This window comes from Pteropus vampyrus, unplaced genomic scaffold, assembly GCF_000151845.1.
Source record: "Pteropus vampyrus isolate Shadow unplaced genomic scaffold, Pvam_2.0 Scaffold16, whole genome shotgun sequence".
NCBI classification, from domain to species: Eukaryota; Metazoa; Chordata; class Mammalia; order Chiroptera; family Pteropodidae; genus Pteropus; species Pteropus vampyrus.
In genome coordinates this window covers 6,899,300-6,923,141 of record NW_011888797.1, presented here as the reverse complement: position 1 = coordinate 6,923,141, position 23,842 = coordinate 6,899,300, and the positions used below count along the sequence as shown (strand labels likewise).

General features: G+C 38.9%; 1 protein-coding gene and 1 long non-coding RNA gene across 4 annotated transcripts; one reads left to right on the top strand and one right to left on the bottom strand.

Moving 5' to 3' along the window:
• Positions 1–1,098: 1,098 nt before the first annotated feature.
• FBXO7 (F-box protein 7) lies at positions 1,099–20,841 on the bottom strand. Of its 3 annotated transcripts, none has more exons than XM_011387149.2 (9): positions 20,641–20,841; positions 16,720–17,014; positions 12,424–12,651; positions 10,974–11,115; positions 8,766–8,849; positions 5,578–5,673; positions 3,624–3,800; positions 2,708–2,745; positions 1,099–1,766 (listed from the first exon to the last, which is right to left on the bottom strand). In XM_011387149.2, exons 1-9 carry the CDS (start codon positions 20,760–20,762, stop codon positions 1,377–1,379), a joined length of 1,572 nt encoding a protein of 523 aa, XP_011385451.1. In that variant the 5' UTR covers positions 20,763–20,841; the 3' UTR covers positions 1,099–1,376. The 3 variants fall into 3 exon arrangements, with proteins under 3 accessions (XP_011385451.1, XP_023383119.1, XP_011385459.1); XM_023527351.1 differs by lacking the exon at positions 20,641–20,841 and adding an exon at positions 20,364–20,632 and having other exon boundaries at positions 16,720–16,862; XM_011387157.2 differs by lacking the exon at positions 20,641–20,841 and adding an exon at positions 20,409–20,547 and having other exon boundaries at positions 16,720–16,862.
• Positions 20,842–21,074: 233 nt separating this feature from the next.
• Positions 21,075–22,756, top strand: LOC111735984. The gene is made up of 2 exons (XR_002779042.1): positions 21,075–21,187; positions 21,992–22,756. It is a non-coding gene; the product is annotated as an uncharacterized LOC111735984 (long non-coding RNA).
• The last annotated feature ends 1,086 nt before the right edge of the window (positions 22,757–23,842 follow it).

The window sequence follows — 23,842 nt, the reverse complement described above, 5'->3', positions numbered from 1 at the left end:
GCACGCTACAAGGACACAAAGAGGTATACTGGAGAATTAGGATATATTTGGACCCATCAAAACTTCAAGGTGACTCTTTCAGCCCAGATTCAATAAAAGCCATATGGCATCTAGTGGACCCTTGTTTTAAAAAGCTGGTCTATAGCTCAGATATTACACAATACCACAGAATGTCAATAGCCCCAATCCTTCACTTGTACATCAAGCTACTAAAGGTGACTTGGCCTCTGGAAAATCATATTGACTAAATTTTCTTCACTGTGATGGGAAAAAAAGGCAATATATGTGTAGCAAAAAAAAATTTTTCACATATATCTAGGACTCAAAATATTCTTGCAGCACATAACATTCCAAGCCATTTCCTTATATGCAAAACAGATTTTTTTAAAAGCAGGAAGACATTGGCAATATTCCGAAATATTTCCTGCAGATACCAAGTGTTTTATTTGTGTTGTGATTCAGATTTTGCTTTGTCACTATAGCATGTTTCTATAGTTGTTTATATGATAAGACATTTGTGTTTGGCCTTTTGTTGTAGAAAAAATAAATCTTGAATTTTGTGTACTTTAAGTCTTAAAAGCAAAATGTTCCTCAAATAACAAGAGGCTATCTTTGAAGATCAAGTACCTGACCAGCACACAGAGCAGTAACACTTTGTTGTTAAAATATATCATCTACTTAGATTATAAATTAGGCACCAAGTGTTCAGAACATAAGGGGAAAAAATCCACTCCAGAAGAAGCCAGAAACAACAGTCCATATAACGCAGTGGTCAGTGCTGCTTGAGCCCAGAAGTTTCACCACGGAAGCTGAGAGAACACTACAGGGAGAGGGAGGGGATGGCCTGAGCTAGTGGGTCCAAAGCACACACCCCACATTCAGTTCGACTGAACTAGCTCTTTTACTCATTTTATAAATCAGGCTTCTGCAAACTATTTCACTTGAAGAATGGGTGCCATTAAAAAATAAAAATAATCCCCTGGAACAATCGGATGAGACTGAATAGGTTCTCTGATCATTCTGAAATGTCCAAGTAATGTAAAGCTGTTCTGAATATTTATTATATAGCTTTCTGTAATAAAAGTCAAGACTGCCATGTAATTTACACTTAATTTTTTTTAATCTGGTGCAGAACATTATCAGTGAACAACCTTCATTCTAGAGAATTCAGAGAGGGGAAGTCAGTAGCCAACCTTATCATGTAGGACCCTTTGGGTCATACCAACCCCTGGAGCTTTAAATCTCTACAGAAAGGCTTCCGTGAGTACATTTTCACCACCACAATCAGAGAACACTGGAGATGAGCACCCCAAGATGATATCTGTAGTTTTAAAACACAAAAGCAAATAAGCTCCAGAAGTGAGATCACAAATCAATCACATGAATGGGAGGCGGCTGTCAGTTGGCCGACCCCTGCTGGGCCTTAAGGGGAATCTGTCATTTGGACCACCACGCCCTGGCAGGATGGGGTTAGGTCCTGGAAGTGGGCCAATTGGATCAAAACGTGGTCTGAGTGGAGGGAACTGGCCGGGTGCCTCCCCAGGCCCAGGAAAGAGTGAACTGATTGGGTCTCCAACATAGGGAAGTGTTAGTCTTTCATCATATTCACCACCGATAATTCCTGGAGGAAGGAGGGAGCTGGGAGGAAAAGGCCTGGGATGCAAGGGGTTGGGATAGAAGGGAATGGGGTGGGGTGACGACGGCAGGAACATCCCATGCCGCCCTTTCTGAGCTTCTTTTCTTTGTTTGTGCCTCTTCCTGTACAGCTATAAAAAAACACAAGAACAGGATCTGATAAGTGACTGAGATGTCACCCCAAAGTTCTGATTCGCTTTCATTGGATAGATCTATACTTTCCTCCCCGCCCCCCGCCCCCGACCCCCACTATCAAGGCAGACAGACCAGTGCACAGAAGAGAACTTGCACCAGTTTCTTTGTGCATGACTAAGGTCGTTCCTCTGAGCACAATACGGAACGAAGTCTACCCTTTAACTACACTGTGACTGAGCAATCACGCCGACTGGAGTAACGGCAAACCCAAAGGAGGGATAACTGAGCGACTGCAACCCAGAGCGCTCACGCTGATGTGCGACTTTCCGTTGGCCTTTTTTAAAAGGGGAAAACGGAAACATCCGTTGAAAACATCATGCCACGACATGTAAAGTATTGGGGTGGGGGTGTCACTTAAATTCATTTTCTCACTTCAATTATGTCCCAATGGATCTCAATTTAAACAAAAAATAATGCCTATTTTAGAAGATGGAACATGTTTTGTACATATTTGAAGACTCATTGAATTTTACTCTCTAGTCCTATTCCCACCAATGTCTTTTATAGTAGGCATCTGCAAGTAAAATACATCATTTATTCTTTTCATAATGTACTATTCTAACTAGCTGAACAGCTGAAGACTCCTCTGGCACAAAAACAACACACTTAAAAATTTTGGCAACAGAAGAAGGAAGAATGTTTCATATTAAGGTGAAAAACAATCATTGTGTTAAGATTTTTTTTCCTGTGTAATTACAAGAAAATAAGGACTGACTCCAAAGTTGAAAACATTTTCATTTACTGAAAATTAGCAATAAATTTAATGAAAACAGACTTCCATCACATCATAATAAAAGGGAAAATATGCCCATAATGTATTAATTCGCTACTTATTTCTGTGCTATGAACATTAGCCTTGATATTTAAAAACACCTACTTCTTTCCAATCTGTGTCTCGAACTCTGACAGAACCATCTATGAAGGAAAAACAAAAAAATAAAGATTTAAAAATGCTTCATTCATCCAGTATTCAACAGCAGGTTTGCTTTTGTCCTAAGAAAACTGAAGCTTCTTCACTGAGTACAAAAGGAACATGAATCATTTGTTTAACATACACTGTTATCATTTGTACTTGCAACTAACTCAGACCCCCCTGGATGGCTGAGGGCAGTCATCAGTGTCTGTGCTACGTGGTTATGCAATGCAGCGACTCTCTCAGGGATACAGAGGGCTACATGGCTGCTCTCTCCTTGTACTAACTGTCCCATGCTCTAGCTTCTCCCCTCAATTTCATCTAGGTGTGTCAGTTGTTTCTAACCCCAAGTCTCATGTCACACTAAGCTGGGTTACAACCTTTGAATGTCATTACTGGAGGTCAAGCTGACTTGACCACTGTCATCGCTGCTGCCACGATAACCATGTCACCCTAAACATGGCCATACAAAAAATACAGCTTCCACAGCAACATGCTGCAGGGGAGGACTCTCTCAATGTAACGTGTACACTGATCACAACCATGGAAGTAGTTAGAAAAGTAGCGATTTCTAAGTCAGGCTCTGAGGATGGTCTATAGAGAGAAGAAACCTGCCTCACTTCCATCTTTCTATCCTGGAAGCCTGGAAGTCTACTCTGTCAAGGGGCTGTGTGTTGCAGAGAACTCAAAAATGAACAAGGAGTGCCTTCGGCACATGGCAAAGGTTTATGAAGCTTAGAATCTCTTTACAACAAGGCTACTGATTAGGATTATTTGCAACTCTTTAAAAAAAAGCCTACAATTAAAAGTTTTTGGCAAGCTGAGTAATTAAGACCTCAATAAGAAAGCCCTTTTCTTATTAACATATTAAGAAAATCACCTCGAAAATCCCGCAGATATAAACACCTCCACAGAAGCTGGTCATTTGATGCAATAAAGAGGTCGTGACAAACTGCAGACAAAGACAGGACAGAACGGACATCCAAAAGCCGGAAGATCCGTAGTTTCAGCTCCAGTGGAAGGACTACCAACCCAAACACATCCGGTAGGTTCAGAGCTAAAAGGAAAACGAAAAGAGGTAGCACTGAGTAAAGAACATCGGCTTTCCCCACAGATCAAAAGTTTCCAACTTGTTCCTTTCTAGAGAGGTAACAAATCAGATGATAGTCCCGATTACCCAAGCATACATCATCTACGACAAACTTAACCACAGGTCAACTATATTACCACTACTAGCTCTAAGCCCCTTACTCCCTTTATGTTTTAGTAGAGAGACAAATACTTTTTAATACAAACCAAATAAATAACTGAGAATTTCTTATACTAGCCAATGGCTTCTTTTGTTTCGAGCAATATTCAATGTAATAAAAATTTTTCTACTCAACTACAGAAAATGGATGATTCATAGCTTTTATAACTGACTCATAATACTGCCACTTATTAGCTGTGTCTTTGGACAAGTTATTTAAATTCAACTCAATTTCCTTATCTGAAAAATGAGTTAATAATATTACCTACCTCACTAAGTTGAAAATTAAGTGTGTTAATACATAGAGTGCTGAGAACAATGTTTGACACACAATACTCAGTGTTAGCAATTACTATTAAGCAGGCTAAAAAAAGGGAAGTAGATAAATTCAGAAACAATACCAAGAATAGTAATATATTCCAAAGTCAAGTAAAAATTATTCTTTACTAGCTCCACTGAATACATGATACTATTCTCCACGAGCAAAGATAATCAAAATCTAATAATGAGTTTTAGAATTCATATTGTTCTCTTCCCTCACTACAAACTAAAGAAGACTACAGTAATAACAGCCTGGGCACCATGCAACTTGAGACCTAGAATATTATTCCTCTACACACAGACAGCAAATAAAAGCCACGTATCCATTTGTATGTGTCTGAAATTACTTACCAGCTAAAGGATGGTGTGGTAGATTATGATTCTCAATCATTTTCTACCCTATAATTAAACTTCACCCCACTACCGTCAGGCTTGGCCCATTTTGACTTGTTTTGTCCAATGAAATTGAGTGAAAACGGCACATCATTTCCGAGCAAAAGCTTTAAGAACCAACACATGGTGAGTTGCAAATAATCTGGCCCTCGGGTCCCTCTGCCACAGAAAAGCATGTCCTGGATAAAAACAACTCCTTCAGCCAAAGCTAACCCACACACAACATGTACATGAGTGAGAAATAAATGTTCGCTTTAAGTAACTGTGATTTTTAAGTATTTTTACTGCAATACAAAAAAGAGAAAGCTGACTAACACAAAGATCTTGAATGAATTATAAACCTCAATGAATTAGTTTCATCATCTATAAAATGAGAATAAAATCCACTTCAAAGTGATTAGCATTAAATAAGATTGCATGTGGAAACATCCAAAGTACCTAACGTAGAATCCCAATAAATATTGTTTAAAAAAAAAAGACCAAATTTACAAGCTATACATCATTTACTTATGTATTTGCTGAACACCTACTACGGGCCAGACCTTGTGCTAGGCCAGAGAATACAAAAGTGAATAAAAATATTCCCTGCTTTCAAAGTATTCATAACCTTAACTGGAGAGAAATCATTATCGACAAATATTATGATACACTGAAAAAGGTGTTATAATAAAGATATGTATAAAATGCTGTGGAAATACAAAGAGGAAGGGAATAACATTTAAGGAATTAATATTTAAGCTTAGACTTGAAGAGCAGAATTTCACTAAGAGAAAAGACAGAAGAGTCATATGTCAGTCAGAGTCACAAGCAGAGTACGTAAATTTATAATTCTTTCTAGCCACACGACCTGTGATAATTTATCATCTCTCACCTTGCCGGGTAAAAGCCAGAAGAGGATACACCAGCTGGTCTTTGAAGAGGCGAGAGAGCTTCTGAAGATCTTTGTATATCTTGGCTACATTTTCCGCTAGAATATTTTTTAAAATGCAAAATCAAAACACAAAATCAAGTGGAGAAATTTGAAATGGTGTCCTCTACTTCTGCCAAACCAAATCAAAGTGGTAAATTTTCACAGATAATTCCTACATAGACACGAACCAAAGTCTCTAGTAAAAGAGGTATAGTGTGACTCTGAGAACTATATCTTAGACATAAAGCTAAAAATCCCATAGCAAATTAATAGAGCTGTCCCTAACGTACATAGCTCCTAGGTTACAATTATAGGAGAAAACACTGTGGTGTGAGATTCGCACACACAACCAAGTTTACTGAGCATCTACACATCTGGGCACCAGGGCACAGTGAAGAACTGCTCTTGTGGAGCTTAGATCCTAGTAGAATAGTGTTTATCACACAATGACTACGTAACAGCAACTGTGCCAAGCATTTCTCAAGCTTCCTTCAGAATCGGTTCTCTCTTCAAGATCAATACTATTACTCCTACTTTGAAAACAGAAAAGGTTTAAAGAGCCCATCCAAGGCCTGATAGTGACAGACCTGGGTACAAACCTAAGTCTGACTTCAAAGCACTCATGTTAGCCACTACATTGTTGATCTAAGTGTGTGGTCCATGGATCAGCACAACTGACATCACCTGAAAAATGTTTAGAAATACTGAATCTCAGGACTAACCACAGGCCTACTCAGCCAGAACCTGCATTTTAATAAGATTCCCAGGTGATTCACATGTACATTACAGCATAGGAAGCACTGTCAAATTGTACCCGAAGTGGGAAATTCAGTTTTATTATGTATTTACCAAGTACATAACCTTGAACCCTCTAATCGCACCTGTTTGCTCACCTGTTTAAAGGAGACATCACCACTGCACCAAAGAGTGGTTAAAATTTAAAGTGCCCAGCATATATCCATAGACAATCAGTTTATGCTCACTCCCTCCCCATTCTGCCTCTATGCATTTCGCTATAACAAAACTCATTATAACTTGATTAATAATGAGTAAGATGTGCAGCTAAAGTCTAAATCTTTGTTGCATGAACTACAATCTTGAGTTGAAATCAGATTTCAAGATATTTAAAAATCAATTTGGTTAATGGCCTTATTTCAAGTGTAAAAATTGATTTAAAAATTTTTTTTCCTTCAGTGACCTATTATAAAGTAAATAGAAACTTACAAATAAATGGATAAATAACAGTACCTCGTACATACTAGGTACTATAATTAAATTAAAATGATCTGTCAAATGAACAGCATATTCCTACCCACCATAAAAAGTGCTATATTAAAAATATTCAATATAGTCCATAAACTTGTACTATAACTGTATTAACTTTCTTCCTCTCATTTTTACTTTCCACAGAAAGCAGATAAAGAATATGAATCTAAGCTACATTCCTATAAAAGTTGTTTTAAAAAATAGGCTTAGGAGTCAAGTCTATTCTAATCTTAAATTCTATCATTAACTCTGTGACCTTGAAGTAATTTAATTTCCTCTAGACCTATTTCCTGATCTATAAAATGGACACGACAACCTCTACTGTTACAGAGTGTACACTATTCCTACTCCCACAGCAAGGCCCTCCCTAATGTGCAGATGAATGTAGTGCTGTAGCCAAGGAATCTCAAGATGTTCTGGTCCTAAAGACCATCTTTGCAGATTTATCAGTAGAGGTCAGGCATTCTCAACAGGGGCAATATTACCCCCAACAGGGCAAAACTGGTTCTTGGAGAGCAAAAAAAAAAATCCTAGTTATTACATTGGTTTGTGCCTCTCTAAAGGGCCAGAGTATACAATTAAGTATACAGTATATCAATAGTATTAAATTTTCATGTGGAGAACGATTAAGGAGGAAAAATGTGTATGAAGGCTCGTTAGGAGGACTGATAATGAAAAAAAGGTTAAGAAACACTGGTCTAGCATGCCATTAATTGTTCAGAGATCATTATAAAAATGTATAGTTGCCCCTTGAACAACACAAATTTGAACTGCACATGTCCACTTATATGCAGATTTTTGTCAACAAATACACAATTGGCTCTCTGTACCCCTTGAATTCGACCAAAAGCAGATCCAAAATACTGTTTTCGATCCGCAGGTGGGAATCTGTGAATGCGAGAGCAGACTGTACACATTGTTCTACATGATTTTATAAAAGGGACTTGAGCGTCAGTGGATTTTGGTAACCATAGGGGGTCCTGGAACCAATCCCCCGGATACTGAGGGACAACTGTAGTTAAGTTTGGGGAGAGTCAAAAGTATGCATGGTTTTTTGACTGCGTCGGGGGTCCATGCCCCCCAATCCCTCTGTTGTTCAAAGGTCAGCTGTATTCTGATGTCTCCCTTTCCTTTGTTTTATTTCATGTCAGTCTCTCAAGGCTTGATCTCCCCTGGGAACTAACAAATCTCCAGGTCTTCAAAGCAAAGATCTAGATCTAGGTGGTGCTCCCTTAAAAGACACTGCTTTAAATGCCATCTCCCCACCAGACCACATCATTCTCCATCTGGATTTTAAAACTCTCTGAAGTTTACTATGAAGATGAAATGGAATAACATCTGTAAAAGTACAAAAAAAACTTAAAGATGTCAGTTCCCTCTCCACCTCATCTATTCTCCTTTGACTGCCTCTCACCCTTTGGGTTTAACTGAAAAAAATAAAAAGGAAAACTTGTCTTCTTTATTTTTACTAATATAAGAAAAACCATGCCTAGAATGTAAGCTTTTGGTATACTTCCAACGTGCATCAAATAGCAATCAAATTTACATAGGTGTAAGCAAACATATTCAATAATGAAGCCGCACTGTATGCCTTCCGCAAACCACAGATGCTCTCTATATTGCTTAAATACAATGCTAGAGAAATCCACAAAGATTCTGAAATTATGATGCATCAATAGTGTACAATGAATTGCATACTACTGCCATTACATAATGGCAGTATAAATATAATCCAGCATTCTAAGACCCTAAGAAAAAGAGAAAAGAAACAAACTCTGCAACATTTTCTTGAATTTGCTTTAATCTCATTCAGAAATGTGATTCAGTTCTTAAAAAAAGTGAACCTCTTGGAGCTTCATCCCAACTGTTAAATGTGATATTACCTGGTTCCTCTTTGCAAATAAAAGATTCTGGCAGGAGCTGCAATCTTTTCACACTTCTAATCTCATTGTTGATTTTTAGTGTAGCTGTTAAATAAGCAAAGGAAAGATGATGAAATTTTTTGTCACTTCAATTGCCTGCATTTTTCAGTATGAGATTGTATTTCCTTGCCCCTAATACATGAAAGGCACATTATACAAAACAAACTGCTCTGTGCTTATTTCCTTTCCTCATAGCAAAGTATAAACCTGCCATTGAATGAATTTAAAATCACTTTAAAAACATCAACTTTAAAAACTATACTAAGCACCATGATATAAAATCCACTAAGTATCACCAAGAGCAGTTTCTTAGGAATTGAAAGATATGCAACAAGGAAACACTTAAACACAATAAAATCATTATTTCTAATGATGTCGCGACAAACCCCATTTATTTTTCATTTAACCCTTGGCAATGAGTCTTCCCTTGTTTATTAAACAAATCCTGCTAGTTTTCACAGCATCATTTCTCTGTAGACCCAAAAGACTAATATTCTTGACATCACCAGAGTTCAATTTCAATCATGTACACAAAGGTGCACTTCATCTCATTCCATGAAAGAACCAGTGATGTGTTTACTGCACATGTGCAGTGAGCTGGATGTCTTTGGTGAAGGGAAGATTTAATGACACACTGCTCCTTTTCAAAGAACCAAGCCCGGAATGGCTGTCTGCCACAAAAGTCTGCATGTAGCTGATTTGCTAAGAAGAGTAAAGGAAAAAATATCGGAAACTAAAAAATCACAGGACATTTAGCAGCCATTCTCTTTGTATCCTGAAACTAGTAAACAGAGGTTATTATACACATGTTGTAAAAGAGCTTTTGTAAGAAACTGAGGCAAAAATTACAACTTTGCATTTACTTTTTGATAACATCAACCTAGCGAGTTACGTGACGTAGCAAAATGGTTAGATGAAAGCAGAACCTGTTGATGCTCAGTGTAAAAGAATGCCCAACCAAAGTTTCATTTGCTAATTGTCATGAATTGTTGAAGAGACATTGCTAGGTCCTCGTGCCATCAGATTGTCACATTTTGACAAATGTGGAATACTGCCAAAGGTGTGAAAGCAGAAATTTTGAGACTTTAAAATTTCAAAGAATCCAGTGATTGGAAGGAAATAGCATAAATTACATAATAAGAGACCTAAAACTCTCTTTCATTTCAAAGATCAAGACAGTATTTAAGTCAGTGGCTTTCAAAATAAAAATTTTAGCAGAAAAAATATTTTTCAAACAAAATCTTATAAGGAACCTCAATATATGAAACACACAAACATGTTGCTGCTCGAGGTTTAAATGGAGACAGGGCCTCCTTGCTTTCATCTCGGCAGAAACTAGTAGCTGCGGAACATGAGCTAAAGCACAACCAAGTGTCTGCCTTTGCTATGCAAAAGATGAGCTGAATTGAAAAATGAAAAATGAAAAATACCGTCCTATCTGAAGGACAAACCTCAAAAATCAAAATGGAACAAAAATGAAAGATTCTAGTCACTCAAATGGACCTCCAAAATGGGTGATCATGAAACTGTTCCATAGACCACTGGTATGGACCTGTAGGTGGCATCTGAGCTAAAATGAAATACAAAAATGGGATGTATTGCTATCCCGTTGAAATTTCTTAATATGAAAGAGAACTAGGAAAACAAACTATTCAGAGTGACTTTTGCGGGGTGGGAAGATAAAACACACACTAAGGTCTCAGGACCCTTAGCAGTGTCTCTATGCGCTTTTACATTGTTCAGAGGTGCCAAACAATAAAAAGTGACCCAGCTCAATCTCACCTCTCACCATCTCTCAGTTTGAGACCTTGGTTAAAAAAATAAAAAAAGCCATCCACATCATAAAGAAAGAAAAAATATTCTTCAAAGAGTTCATATGTGATAAACTCACCTCACTCCTATTATCATAATTCCTCTGGAACAAAAATATTACAAGGTTAAGGTAGTCAAAGAGTAATGCTGCCCCAAGAGTACAGGCTGCTGGCCTCAACATCAACCCCATATTCTAATCTTTCGAACTCATGTTGTCAGTGGTCTAGGGATCAAACAAACTTGAGAAAGACTCATAACTATTTCATGATAGCCAATCAATAAAGTGGCTATAAAATACTTGGAGAGAAACATGTAAGTGTTCATAAACTAACAGCCATGACTATGCTATCCAATTACCATTTATGACAATTAGGTTTCCCAAAGGCACACAGGTGAGAGCAGCAGAGCCACCCTCGCAGAGTGGATGCGTGTACTGCAGCTTATACACACCACCCGACTTCCAGTTCTCTGGCATAGACATAGCTTTGGCTTCGGTCCCCTGGGGAATGAAAAGGAAACAAATAATAAAGAAAGGTATTATTCTCAAAAAGATTAAAATCCAGGAAGACCCTAACTTGTCTAGAAATAAGCATTCCATACAGACCCCTTAATAAAATCTATTAAGTCATTAATATTACTATTACTAAAATTTTGATAGAAAAAATGTTACATTATGTGACATTACACTTCCTCAGAATTTTGTTTAAATAAATAAAATAAAATATAGGGACCGATTTCTCTCTTCAAATACTCACTTCTCTGCCTAGCAAAACCCCACCATTATTCAAGATCCTAGCTCAACTATCACTTTCTTTGTGAAGTCTTTTTCAAAAAAAATTGTTTGTCATTCCCTCTCTTTTATCACCTAACATTCTGTTCATATTGCTATTGTTACATACTTCTAATACATTATTTATCATAATACAGTGTAATTTTTTTACTTGTTTCCCTCCCACACTGATGGACTCCCTGAGGAAGAGGACTGTCTTTATATCCTAATTCCTGGCTCAGTACATGGCATGCTGCAGGTGTTCGATCATCACTGATTACTCTACATTACTCATAATGTGGTCCACAGTGGCATCACTGTTCTGTGGGAGTATGCAGAATCTCAGGCTCCGCCCTAAATTTATTGAATTAGAATCTGCATTTTAATAAGATTCCCATTCTTGTGCACATTAAAGTTTGAGAAATTCAACTATAAATGTTCTCTGTGAATCTCTGGCAACTTATATATGTATAAGTGTCTCCTAGAATTTAACCAATATAGTATAATTGTCTCTCTCCTACTCTTGGGCTATAAGCAACCTGAGAGCAGAGGCAAAGCATTGCACCTGACATTGGTAGTTACTCATCAAATGGATAACGAATGAATGAAGGTAAGCAACTACAGCATAAGAACAATGTCCATCTTCCTAACCGAATCTTATTTACTGGCAATTCATAGAGCCATTAACATAAAAAAATAACCCAGCGAGCCATCTGTCTAGTCAAGCGCAATCCACACCCACTGACCATATTTTATCTACATATTTTCATATATAATCTTTTGCCTTCTTTTTAAACCAGAGCTGTCACTACTTCTATAATATTAACTAAAAACTGACAAAACAAATGTAGGAAAAAAAAAAAGGAAAAGAAGGGAGCACTTACTGACTGCCTACTGTATGCCCATCGCTATGTTCAGTACATCACATTTAACAGGGAAGTCTAGAATATACAACACCCTAGTGAAATTTATTGAGACACCTCCTTTCCCAATGGGAAAGTTAAACCCTAACAAGATGTCTTCTGCTTATAGTCTTACCTGAGGTATGTAGCCCGACTCCAACATGAGAAGATGTAGCGATACTATCAAGGCATCGTTGGGATTAGAACAGTCAGCTGACTGATACAAGGTCTCTAACGAATGGGGCACCTGCCCTTCCACCGATTCACTGCAGAGCATTGGTTCTGAGGGACAGAAACCTGTGCCTCCTTCCACATCCACAACATCTTGAATTGACTCAGCTTCAAAATTCTGACTAGGCCCTGACTGAAAAGGATAACAAAATAATGAATTCATTAAATAGACTTTTACTTTTACATAGTATATTTTGTATCTTAAAGTGAACTGAGATCAGTGCTCAAAGCCAAAGCACATTATTGGGTTCAGAAATGAGACACATTAAAGTGAGCCCTCCTACGTAAATGACCTCGCAATCTCCTCCTCCATCCTGAATTCCTTATCTCCGTTCATTCTGACCGATATACCAAAAACCTGAAAATCTTAGACTTCTCCCTCTACCTTACTAAACTCCACCCCTACTTTGATCATATTTCAAAGTTCCACTGACTCTATCTTCTAAATATCTCTAAAATCTTCCCCTTCCTACTTGCATGGCACTTCGGATTCATTTATCTCCTGACTTCTAGCAACAGCCTGCCCAGGTATTCCTGACTCCACTTTCAGGTCTTCTAATACATCCCACACACTGCTGCCAGAGTTTCTGGACCATTAAGAATCCAATTATATCCTATGTCCCAGCTTAAAACTTGCCAGTATTTCCCTGATGCAGACAGCAGAATTTCCCCAAACTTTGCCTTGGAATGCGAGCCTAGATGTTCTTAGGAAAAAAACAGGTCTACGAGGAAATAAATTTGGAAAATTCTACATGCTACAGCCACCTAACCTTACCCTCCATGTTCACGAAATACATTTTGGCATTATAAAGCTCTAAGAAGTCCAATAATAATACTAAGTGTGCATAACATTTAACCAGCAAACACTATCCTCCTTCAACACTCAACATCCCTGCAACACTTACTTACAATCTCATGAAACAAGTTTTTCATAGAGGACACACTAAGAAATGCAGGCCCACAATAAAATCCAAACTCCTTAGCATACAAGGCCTTCATCACCTGACCCGATTCTGTACCACATCCATCTTCTACCGGTTCCCATCTCTTTCACAGAGGTAACACAAGACTACCACTCTGCCTTGCGCAAGTCTTTATTACCGCACTTCATAACATTGTATTGTAATTTCCTAATTAGACGTCTAAATCCTACCATGAGCACAACTTAGGAAGGAAAAGACTCCATGTCACCCAGTTATATAACCCTAGTACAGTACCCGGTACATAGTAGGTACTCAATAAATGTTTGTTGAACAAATGCTAAAGGATAATATCTTAAAATTTCATGTTTTGCTTTCAGAGTTTTCTCATTTGTACCATACAAAAATGCTATAAAATAGGCAAGACAGATGATGTCACCTTTTTATACATGCTGTGACTCAGATTAAATAACAATCAAGGTTACCAGCTAATAAAAATTTGAAATGAACCAAAAATCACCGGACTCACAGGTCAGGGCTTTTAGACATAATACACTGCTTCAATAAGACTAAATTACCTATATTAATTTTGCTCAGAAAGCTTATTTCCTAAGCATGTGCTCAACTCTTAATGCAAAGCACGTGTTTCTCTTTTAAGTTCATATTTCCATTAAAGAAAAGGCAAAGGAAATTAAAATTACATCATCTGAGTCAAAGGGTGGAAGACTGTAAGGGTGCATGAGGTTGTTCTGCCAAAATCTCTGAGTACCTAAGCCTGATGGCTTATGGAAAAGATCCAAATTCACTTGTTAAAACCTAGAGGCCATTAACAATTCACACCACCTAAAAAGGAGGGTCCCTCATATTCTGAACAAATAGAAACTACTTATTAAAACCACTTAACACCTAACTAAATTATAAAGTAAACAGGCTCTGTGCTTCTTACCTCTCGATTGTGCCTAACTCTTGGCCTTTTACTACATACTGACAGTTGTGTCGAAGAGGATACACGTGGAAAAAAATTCTGTTATCTTCCTCTTATGTCATTATCGGTTTAGGTTGTCCTAAACCGATAATGACATAAGAGGAAGATATCAGAATCCCCTGGTGAGTTTATCAAACCTACTCCCGGTCCATGAGAACTGACATTCTCTGAGCCATTCTGATATGAATGTTTATCTTATTCTTCACAAGTGTGGAAATGGAAAAAAAAAAAAAGTTCAGCACCACGTCTCTGAATGGATCCTTTGTCATATGTCATTTACAAACAACTGAAACAAATGACTAAGATGCAGTGTGGAGCTAATGTTAGGGTCTGATGCTGTGTTATTTCTGTTTTGCATTAAAGATCCAACAGACACTAAATGAATTCCCAATACAATGAAATAAAAAATTTACACTTAACTACAACAGTAAAATTTTCCTATTGTTTCAAGTTTTACCCATCTAATTTCCTTTCCTAATGCTCCATTCTACATTTAATTAGAAGATCCTACTTTTTCAAGTACTTAAAGCATTATTTATGAGATTTCAAGTTAAGTTTCTTCACTAAGATTTTACAGTCACCCTATACAAGTCTTAGAATATAAAATAACATGCTTTTAGAACTTAAATTACTAACTTAAGGCAATATTATTGTCTTGAAATATTCCAAAAGGAAACTAGTAAAGTAAATATCACATGTACTATGAAAAGTTCCATTTATTGGACAATTTTAATAGTACACAGAAGAGAACAGGCCCTTCTATCAGAATCTCTGAATCTATCAGCAAAAAGAGATTCAGAAATGTAATTTAATTACATGGCTAAATATTCTTATTCATTCCCTAGATTACTTCTATGAAACAGAAACACAGAAATATATAATAATTTCTAAAAAACAATCATAATACTTTGAGCTTTATAAAAGCTTTTTTTAACTTGCTTAATCTCTCTGGATACTAGTACTAAAAATCTGGACACAGAAGATTTTCATAATTTACCAACCTGTTAAAAAGTATTTTCTTAATATCTATACTTAATAACACATTAGGCAAAATGAATACTTATGTTTCAAGCCTACAAAAGAAAATTGGAAGTGATAAGTATACAACACACAAAACAATTAACAAGATAGCGTATATATTGGTATTAATAAATTAAGTAAGAAAAGCGATCACTTGTGCCATATAAGAAATCAAAAGGCAGAATAATAAATGAGGTGTTTACAAGGCAATCAAGATAATAAAGAGAAATTAAAGAAAATTATTGGGCTATGGTTGGCAAGGCCTTGGAAGATGGGTAGAGATACAGACAGGAGAGGGAAGAAAAGTAGTGGGTTACAGGTTGGGTGGACAACAAAAGCAAAGGTGTAAGCAGTCACTAGGTAGCGTGTGTATGTGCACATGCAAGCATGTGAATGTACTGGCTGGTGGAGGGAAAACGATAAGGAGTCTGATCTGACAGAACATAGTTTACCAGAGGGAAGAACAGAAACTAGCCCTGCAAAGGTTGTGGGGCAACTTCTCAGAAAGCCTTAAACACCAGGTATAAAAGGACAGACATTTTCCTCTGTACCATGACAGGGTTGAACTAGAGATATTTGGTCTTTTTTAATTCAAAAATTTGAGCACAAGTATAACTATGACACAGAGTAACTAAAGAGCAAGGGGACAGCATAACCAAAAACATGCAGGAAGATGAACCTCGAAAGGAGACTGAAGAACAGACACTGAAAGCCTGGAATGGAAAGGAAAAACTGTCAGGGCTTGTTGAAGAACTCGGTATAAGGGGTCAAAACTCACTCCAAGGTTTTAAGCTCAGAAAAACAGTAGTACTATTAACAGGCAAAGAGGGTGGCTGATTTGGGAAGAAGAGAACATCAGTGCACATATTTTCAAATTTATGTTGGAAAATACAATCTGAGGTAATAATTTTTCATATCCAAGTATAAATTTACTGCGAATCATTTAGAAATAAGAGGACTAGACATAGCCTTAACAAGTAGAGTAGACCAGAGGGGTACAGCTGGGAATGTAAGCTTAAAAGCAACAATAGAAGCTGAGGGATAATTTATCTGAAGGAGTGTTTGAACAAAATAATAAATAGTTAAAACTGGGTTATTCAGAATACCAGCCCAATATTGATCCAGGCATTTTGCAGTTAAAAAAAAAATTCTTTTTTCTACAAGAATATAATCTGCAATCCACTGATGATAATTACCCTGACTGGTTCGGAATTCAATCGAGGTGTTCATTGTGAGTTAACCACTACCCATATCTTATCTTGATATTAATACCCACCATACTGTCATCATTCCAGACATCAGATTGGGCTGCCTCTCCTTGGAATGAATCACTCCACTGTTCTTCTTGTATGCTGGGCTGAATGGAGCTGGCGGCCAAAGAGGGTTGGTCATTATTCTGGAGTGAGGAATGATCTGAATCTGTGGATGAAGGTAAGTTAGGTGCTGGAATGGCATCTTCAAGAATCAAACATATCAAGTCCCCAGAAACAATCCCATATGAAGCCAAGGTCTCTTCATCTCCAGTGAGGGCATCCTTGTTGTTCAATGTAATTGCAAACCGGGTATCAGAACTGCCAAGAAAGACGGATAAGGATGGTAAGAGCTACCTATTACCATTATCCTTAACAATACATTTGGAACATATAAGGTGTATGGTATGACCCTAGAAGAACTACTGAAAACAAAACAAAAATATGAAGGAAGCCAAAGTTTTGGAAAAACTATCAAAATTATTTGTTCTTATCATCGAATGCATAAATTATAGATTTCTAATAGCTAAAATCCTAGGGTGGGGATAGGATACAGTAATTCTCTATCATTAGTCCATATTTTTCTCAATCTTAAGACACATACTTTTTTATTTTGTCATCTTTGAAACACAGATGCTTATGAAAATCAATGACATATCACAGCTTATTTAACAGCATTGTTTCCTTTAGTGTTACATATAACAACGTGCCTCAAGAGTGACAGCAACTGAAATTCAATGAAATGTAGTCTTTTAAAAATACAAATTACATCACGTCATTTCTCTCCTGGAAAATCCTTCAATAGCTTCTATATGAACTTGGAATAGAATCTTTAACATGGCCTCCAAAGTCCCACATTTGACCCTGACCCACTTCTACCTCATCCATCTTATACCATCCATCCTCTCACTGGCTGTCCTCTCTACTCACATGAGCTTTCTGTCCTCAAAATAGATCAACTTCACTGCAGCCTTTGGGCCTCTGCATTTACTCTTCCAGATCTTCAAGTGACTGACTCTTTCTCATCGTTCAGGGCTCAACTCAAACGTCACCTCTTCAGAGATGCCTTCCACCCAGGCTCCACCACTCTATCCTATTCTCATGTTTTATTTTTGTTGTAACACTACTATTTGAAAATATACTATCTCCCTTCCCCACCCCCACGCTAGAACTTAAGTTTCATAAGATCAGGTATCTTGTCTGTCTAGCTCAAAACTGTATCTGCAGCACTTGGCAAATAAAAGTATTAAATGTTAACTCTAAATGAAAAATAAATTTTTTTTAAAGTTTGTTTTAAACCTAAAAAAAAAAAAAGGAATATATGCATTTTAAAAATCTACTAACTTTCCACTATGAAAAATAAACCAATTATACTACCTCTCAGAAAAAAAAAGTATTTGTGGAATAAATGCAACCAACATTAGTTGGGACGATCAAGATGAGACTGAAATCAGGGGTACCTATTCAATGTCCTTACAGGGCTGTAAGCTTATGTTGGTTCCAAAATACTAGATCCACGTCCTAAATGAATATTCATAATCACAAAAAGTTAGACTAGTGTATATAAATGACTAAGTACAAATCCCTCCTGATAAGTACAAGTTCACTCTTCTATGATGTCTTTTATATGAAAGACAGCACAAAGTCAAAAACTCATCAGTAAACAAGCTAAGAACTCAAATTATCCTGAAGCAATAAATTCCCATCCTTTCTGCATCAAAGATTACCCGACCTTGAATGAATAACCATCATTTCACCATAGTGGTGAAGACTAATTAATAAATCATTGTAGAACATTTTATAAGACCTTTACACTCATCAAGGGTAACTTCATTAACTTTTTTTTGAAAAGTTAAAGGATAAAGTCCATTGAAAATCATTCTGTTTATTCTTTCTTACAATGCTGCATTTTTCAAATGAGCCTGAAATAACTTTTTTCTTTCACATGTAAATACATTTTTTTCTTACCAATCTGAGTGTCTTTGGTTGAGAAATTACTGAGGTTTTAGAAACTACTCCTGCATATTAGAAAATAAGTAGCTTGCTTGTTTTCCAATGCTTTGATAAATGCTGGAATCTGTCAGCTGCCCAGAAAACCACTACCCCAACTCTGGCAGGAAAAAAAAAAACACCTCAAATGAACTATGTGTTTATGGATCATTTGTCACAGCAAAAGGTTGTTTTATTAATACGATGTTCATTCAAATATCTATTTGTAGAAAAGGTAAAAAACTGCTTAATAAAAATGTTATGCTTCCTTCCTCTATAGAAAAAGAAAAAAGCTATTTCTAAAGTAATATACTGTTTTCCAGGAGAGGCTTTAAAAAATAGTTGTTTTCTGAAATTGTGGGGGTGGGGGAGGGACTTTAAAGTTCATCAGGAAACGCCATCCCAGAAACTCCAGGCCTTTTGAAAAAAAAATATTTTATGGCAACCCCAGATCCATTTGCTCGGCAAAGACATTTTAAAAATAATGATGTCATATAGACACATTTTAAAACAGACCATTTATTATAAAATGAACATACTTTCAGACGAATGCATTTACTTTCACAAGCTGAAGCTTACACATTCCTTCCAGTTAACCAGCCTTCATTGTAAAAACAAACCTGAAAGAGAAACTAACGGGCTCTTGGATAAACAAAGAGTCATACTGGGTTTCCCATCTTTCAAGACTGTGCAGCCTCATTAAAAAATAATAAAATGTAAACACACACAGATGAAAATCCCTTAAAAAGAGAAGTTAATTTTGAAAAACTGGTGGGGTAAGGACGCCAGCATGCAAAACACGAAGTTTAACACAAGAAATAATAAGTATGCCACTTAACATAACATTTAAAAGGAGTTCTGTCAATACCTCGTTTTTTTTTCTTAATTTGGAAAAAAAATCAGGCTTACTTTTAACGTAATAGTGCCTTAACCTGAAATATGAAAGAGTGAGAATTTCATAATATGGCTTCATTTTACTGAATTCCTTAAAAATAAAATGAAAGTTTGTAAAAGTCTTATAAAAGGAGCTACTTAACGAACAGAAAGGCTTTCTTTTTAAGAGTTCACCTAAAAAATCCTAACGAACATCCTTTTTTAAAAATATTTTCTTAACACAAATTCAAAATTCGCTAGCTCAGTATTTGAAAAGGACCACCCCTACTTTTGTCCCTCTACTCCGATTACTGTCCTCGGAAAATAACCCTCTGTGGAAACAAAGCAGCCTCATCTGCAGTCCCATAAAATGAATAACAGAATTTGATCCTTTGCTTCTCAACGTCACTGACCCCAAACTGCAAGCTCTCCAGAGCTGTCATCATAAAGCCAGACGTTTGCCATTGTTTTAGCAAAAAGTAACATCTCGCCCAGGAAAATAACATGATTCGAACCGTGCCAACAGGGTGTATTTTGTAAAACTCTGCAGTGGCACATGGACCGTAAACACTCAAAAAAGTCTTAAGACCACTGCAGCCTCGCAGCTACGGTACAAGTTACGGGCGGCCTCGGACGGAGGGCCGAGAGCTAACTCCTTCTAGTACTTTCCGAACTTTCACACGCAAACAGCTGTCGGCTGGAGTCGGTGAATTTCAAATCCCTGAGACCCTGGAGAGGTTTACCCCAAACCAAACCCATAATTTCCGACCTTAACATTTTAACGGACGGGACAACTTTGCGTGCTAACCTATTCCTGGGTTCTTTTGCTGTAAAAACGGAAGCGACGGCTCACCCTGGAGGGGAACGGAGCCTGAGCCACGCTGGGCCATATCCTCCGCGAGCCGGGACCGCAGCGTCCGCTCACCGCCGGGCCTCGGCGCGTCACAGAACCAGGGGCGCGCGAACCGCGCCGCGCCGCTCACCGCCCGCCTCACGTGACGTCTGGGCCCGCGCCCCCGGCACGCCTCCCCGAGCCCGAGGCGCTCCACGTCCGCTCCGCCGGGCGCCCCGCCGCGGCCGCTCACCTGTACCCCCAGGTGGGCAGCAGGGCCTGGCTCAGGTGGTCACGCAGCTGCCCCAGCGTCGGCTCCGTGTCCGACATCTCCAGCGGCCAGGTCCTCTTCTGAAGCCGCACCCGCAGCTTCATGGCGATGGCGGCGGCGGAGGCAGGGCCCAAGGGCCGGGCCCCGGAGGCGAGACGCTGACGGCGGCCCCGGAGCGACAGCTACCGGAGCTGGAGGGGTGCTGAGATGTAGCGGTGAGAAGGCCCCGCCACGGCGGCTGCGCTGCCGGCCCCTCTCTTGAGGGCGCCCTCTGGAGCCCGCCCCGCGGCTGGCCGCCTGCGCCGAGCCAGGCCGCTCAGGGACTTGCAATCGATGACTCGGCGCGCAACGGCGCCACCTGGGAGCGCGAGGAGCGCACTGCGCAGGCGCCGAGGCGGCCCCGGGGCGCCGGTGTCGCCGCCCTTCCTCCGCTTCCGCTGTGCCCGCTCCTCGCAGGTGTGTGCCTGGGAGACTTTAACGCTAAAATGGATGCTGCAGACGACGCACCTTACCGCTCCGCCAGGCCAAGGTGTGCCTAGTCCTAACTTCATTTCCTCCGTGGCGCTCAGCTCCAGCGGCACGTGCTCTGAGAAGCCTTGGGCTGAGCCCTGGCTTTGGTAGTTTCCTCCTGTTACAGCAAAATGTAAAACATCTTGTAGTCAGTGATCTATGTCAGAGAGTATATTAGTATCCTGTTGTTGCCTAACAATCACCCCAAAGTTTAACAGCTTAAAACAACAAACATTTATTGCCCCATATGGGCCTGCCTTGGCTGGGTGGTTCTATCTTGGTCTCAGATTACAGTCAAGATGTAGGCCAAGGCTGTAGTTATCTGAAGGCTTGTCTTGGGCTGGAGGATCTACCCCCAAATGGTTCACGCATATGACTGCTGAAAGGAGACGTCAGTTTTTCACTGGATGGACCTGTGCATAAGGCCACTGGAGTGTCCCCATGACACAGCATCTGATAAGTGATCCCAGAGAGACCAAGGCAGAAGCCATAATGTCTTGTAATCCAGCCTCAGCAGTCACATACCATCACTTCTGTCCTATTCTGTTGATCACAAAGCAACCCTTCAGTAATGCGTGAATACCAGTCAGTTGACAGGGATCATTGGGAGCCATCTGGGAGGCTGGCTACAAAAGAGGGTCTGACAATAATAATGATGATAGCTGAGATGAGGGTGAGAGTATCCCAGGTTAGTCCTTGTATGATAACCATTGTCCAAATCATAAGAGTTGAATAAAGTTTCTTCCAATAGGTGGCAGTACTTGTCCACATCTTGACCTTCATTCATTAAAGAAATAAGTATCGATCACCTTCTTTTTGCTAGGTATTATCCTTGGAACTCAAAGATGGAAAAGACTTGTTTCTACCAGTACAGAGTTTACAGCTGAGTGAATCACCCCTTGTGGTAGTGTAAAAAGTGTCTTGTTTATGAAAGCGATAAGAGGAAATCCTGGGGATTGGACACTGAGGATGGTTGCTGAGCCAGTAAGGTTTTTTAGTAGCAAGCAATATGGGATTGAGGAAAGGTGGCAGGACCAGGGTGGCTCACTGTGGCCAGGGTAAAGGATAGAGTGTGTATATCCTCAAATAAAAAATGGCCTTTGACTAAGCAAATAATTTGGGACACATTCTACAATATATGGGAAGCCATTGGAGAGTTTTAAGCAGGAGCATCTTTACCAGGGTTCTTGGTTCTGAGCAATAGAAACTGACTCTGGGTGACTAAGCAAAAAAGGAGTGTATTAAAATGATACTGCATAGCTCAGGGAATTCTGGGGAGGGCTGGAGAAGTGGCTCCAGGCTAAGCTTCCAAGAATGAAGATCAGAACCATGCTGAAGAACTGGCCCGATGAGGAAATTACCATGACTGGAAATGCTACTGCCACCCCACCCCGCACTGGAGGAAACTGCTGTCACTGCTGTCACCACTGGGGAATGGCTGCCACCTTCAAATGCCACACACTTTCGCAGGGTTCTGCACCAACAAAATGCCAGGTTTCAAAAAAAAAAAAAAAAAAGGCTTGTTTCCTCACCTCGCTCACTTCTAAATAAAAGGTTCATAGGGATACATCTGATTGAGGAAGACCAAGTCCCATGCCTGATTCTTGGCTGCAAAGGAGACTGGAATTGGGGTCCAAACTCCTTTCTTGGGGAGATGGGGCTTAAAATATTAGAATTGACCAAAATATAGGAAGGCTGTTCAAAAGATGGTAGAAAGTCATGAGTCAGGTGTACACTACAAAGAGCATGGGTCAGGTCTGAAACTTGAACTCATTACGGGTTGAGTGGGGGGTACTTACCGGATCAAGGTTTCTCAGCCTCAGTACTACTATCATTTGAGGTCTCCTACATCTTTGTTATGGAGAACCATCCTGTACCTTATAGGATGTTTAGCAGCATCCTTGGTCTCTATTCACAATAAAATACCTGTAGAACACCCCTCTCCCAGTCGTGAGAACCAAAGATGTCTCCAAATACTGCCAGATATTCCCTAGAAGGCAAAATTGCCTTGAGAACCACTAGATAAGAGACCAGCTCTATTAGAAAGCTCTTTTGGTAACTGAGAGAAGAAAAGAGTAAGTGGAAAGACAGTGGGAATGGAAAGAATGGGATGGATTAGAATGATGTTATAGAAGTAGAAATAACAACTTGAAAAATGACTATATTTGGAGGCTGTATTAGGATATAACTTCAGGTGCTATAACAGATCTGAATAGTGACCTAAACAAATGTAATTTATTTCTCTCTGAAATAACATTCTTGGAGAAAGCAGTGCAAGGCTAACATAGGTGGCCGTCTTTGGAGACCATCTACCACAGTCTACTTCTTAATACTGTGTAAACCTGGATAAGTTACTATCTATAAAAATGAAAAAGTAACAAAAATATATCGACAGGTATGTTGTAAATATTCAAAAGGTGAGATAACACCTTTTGTTTTAAGCCACTAAGTTTGTGGTAATTTGTTACAACAATAGAAAACTAATCCACTTGAGATCAATGTCAATCCTTTACCCAATAGGGTGTAAACACCAGGATAGGAGAAGTAGTCCAACCACAGGAGTGCACAAGGGCCTGGAAGAGAGCCAGAGCATTCCCAAGACACTGCTAGGATTTAAGGTGCACTGGAGAACTATCCTCCAAAACTTCAGAGGTTCATGAAAATCTTATACACC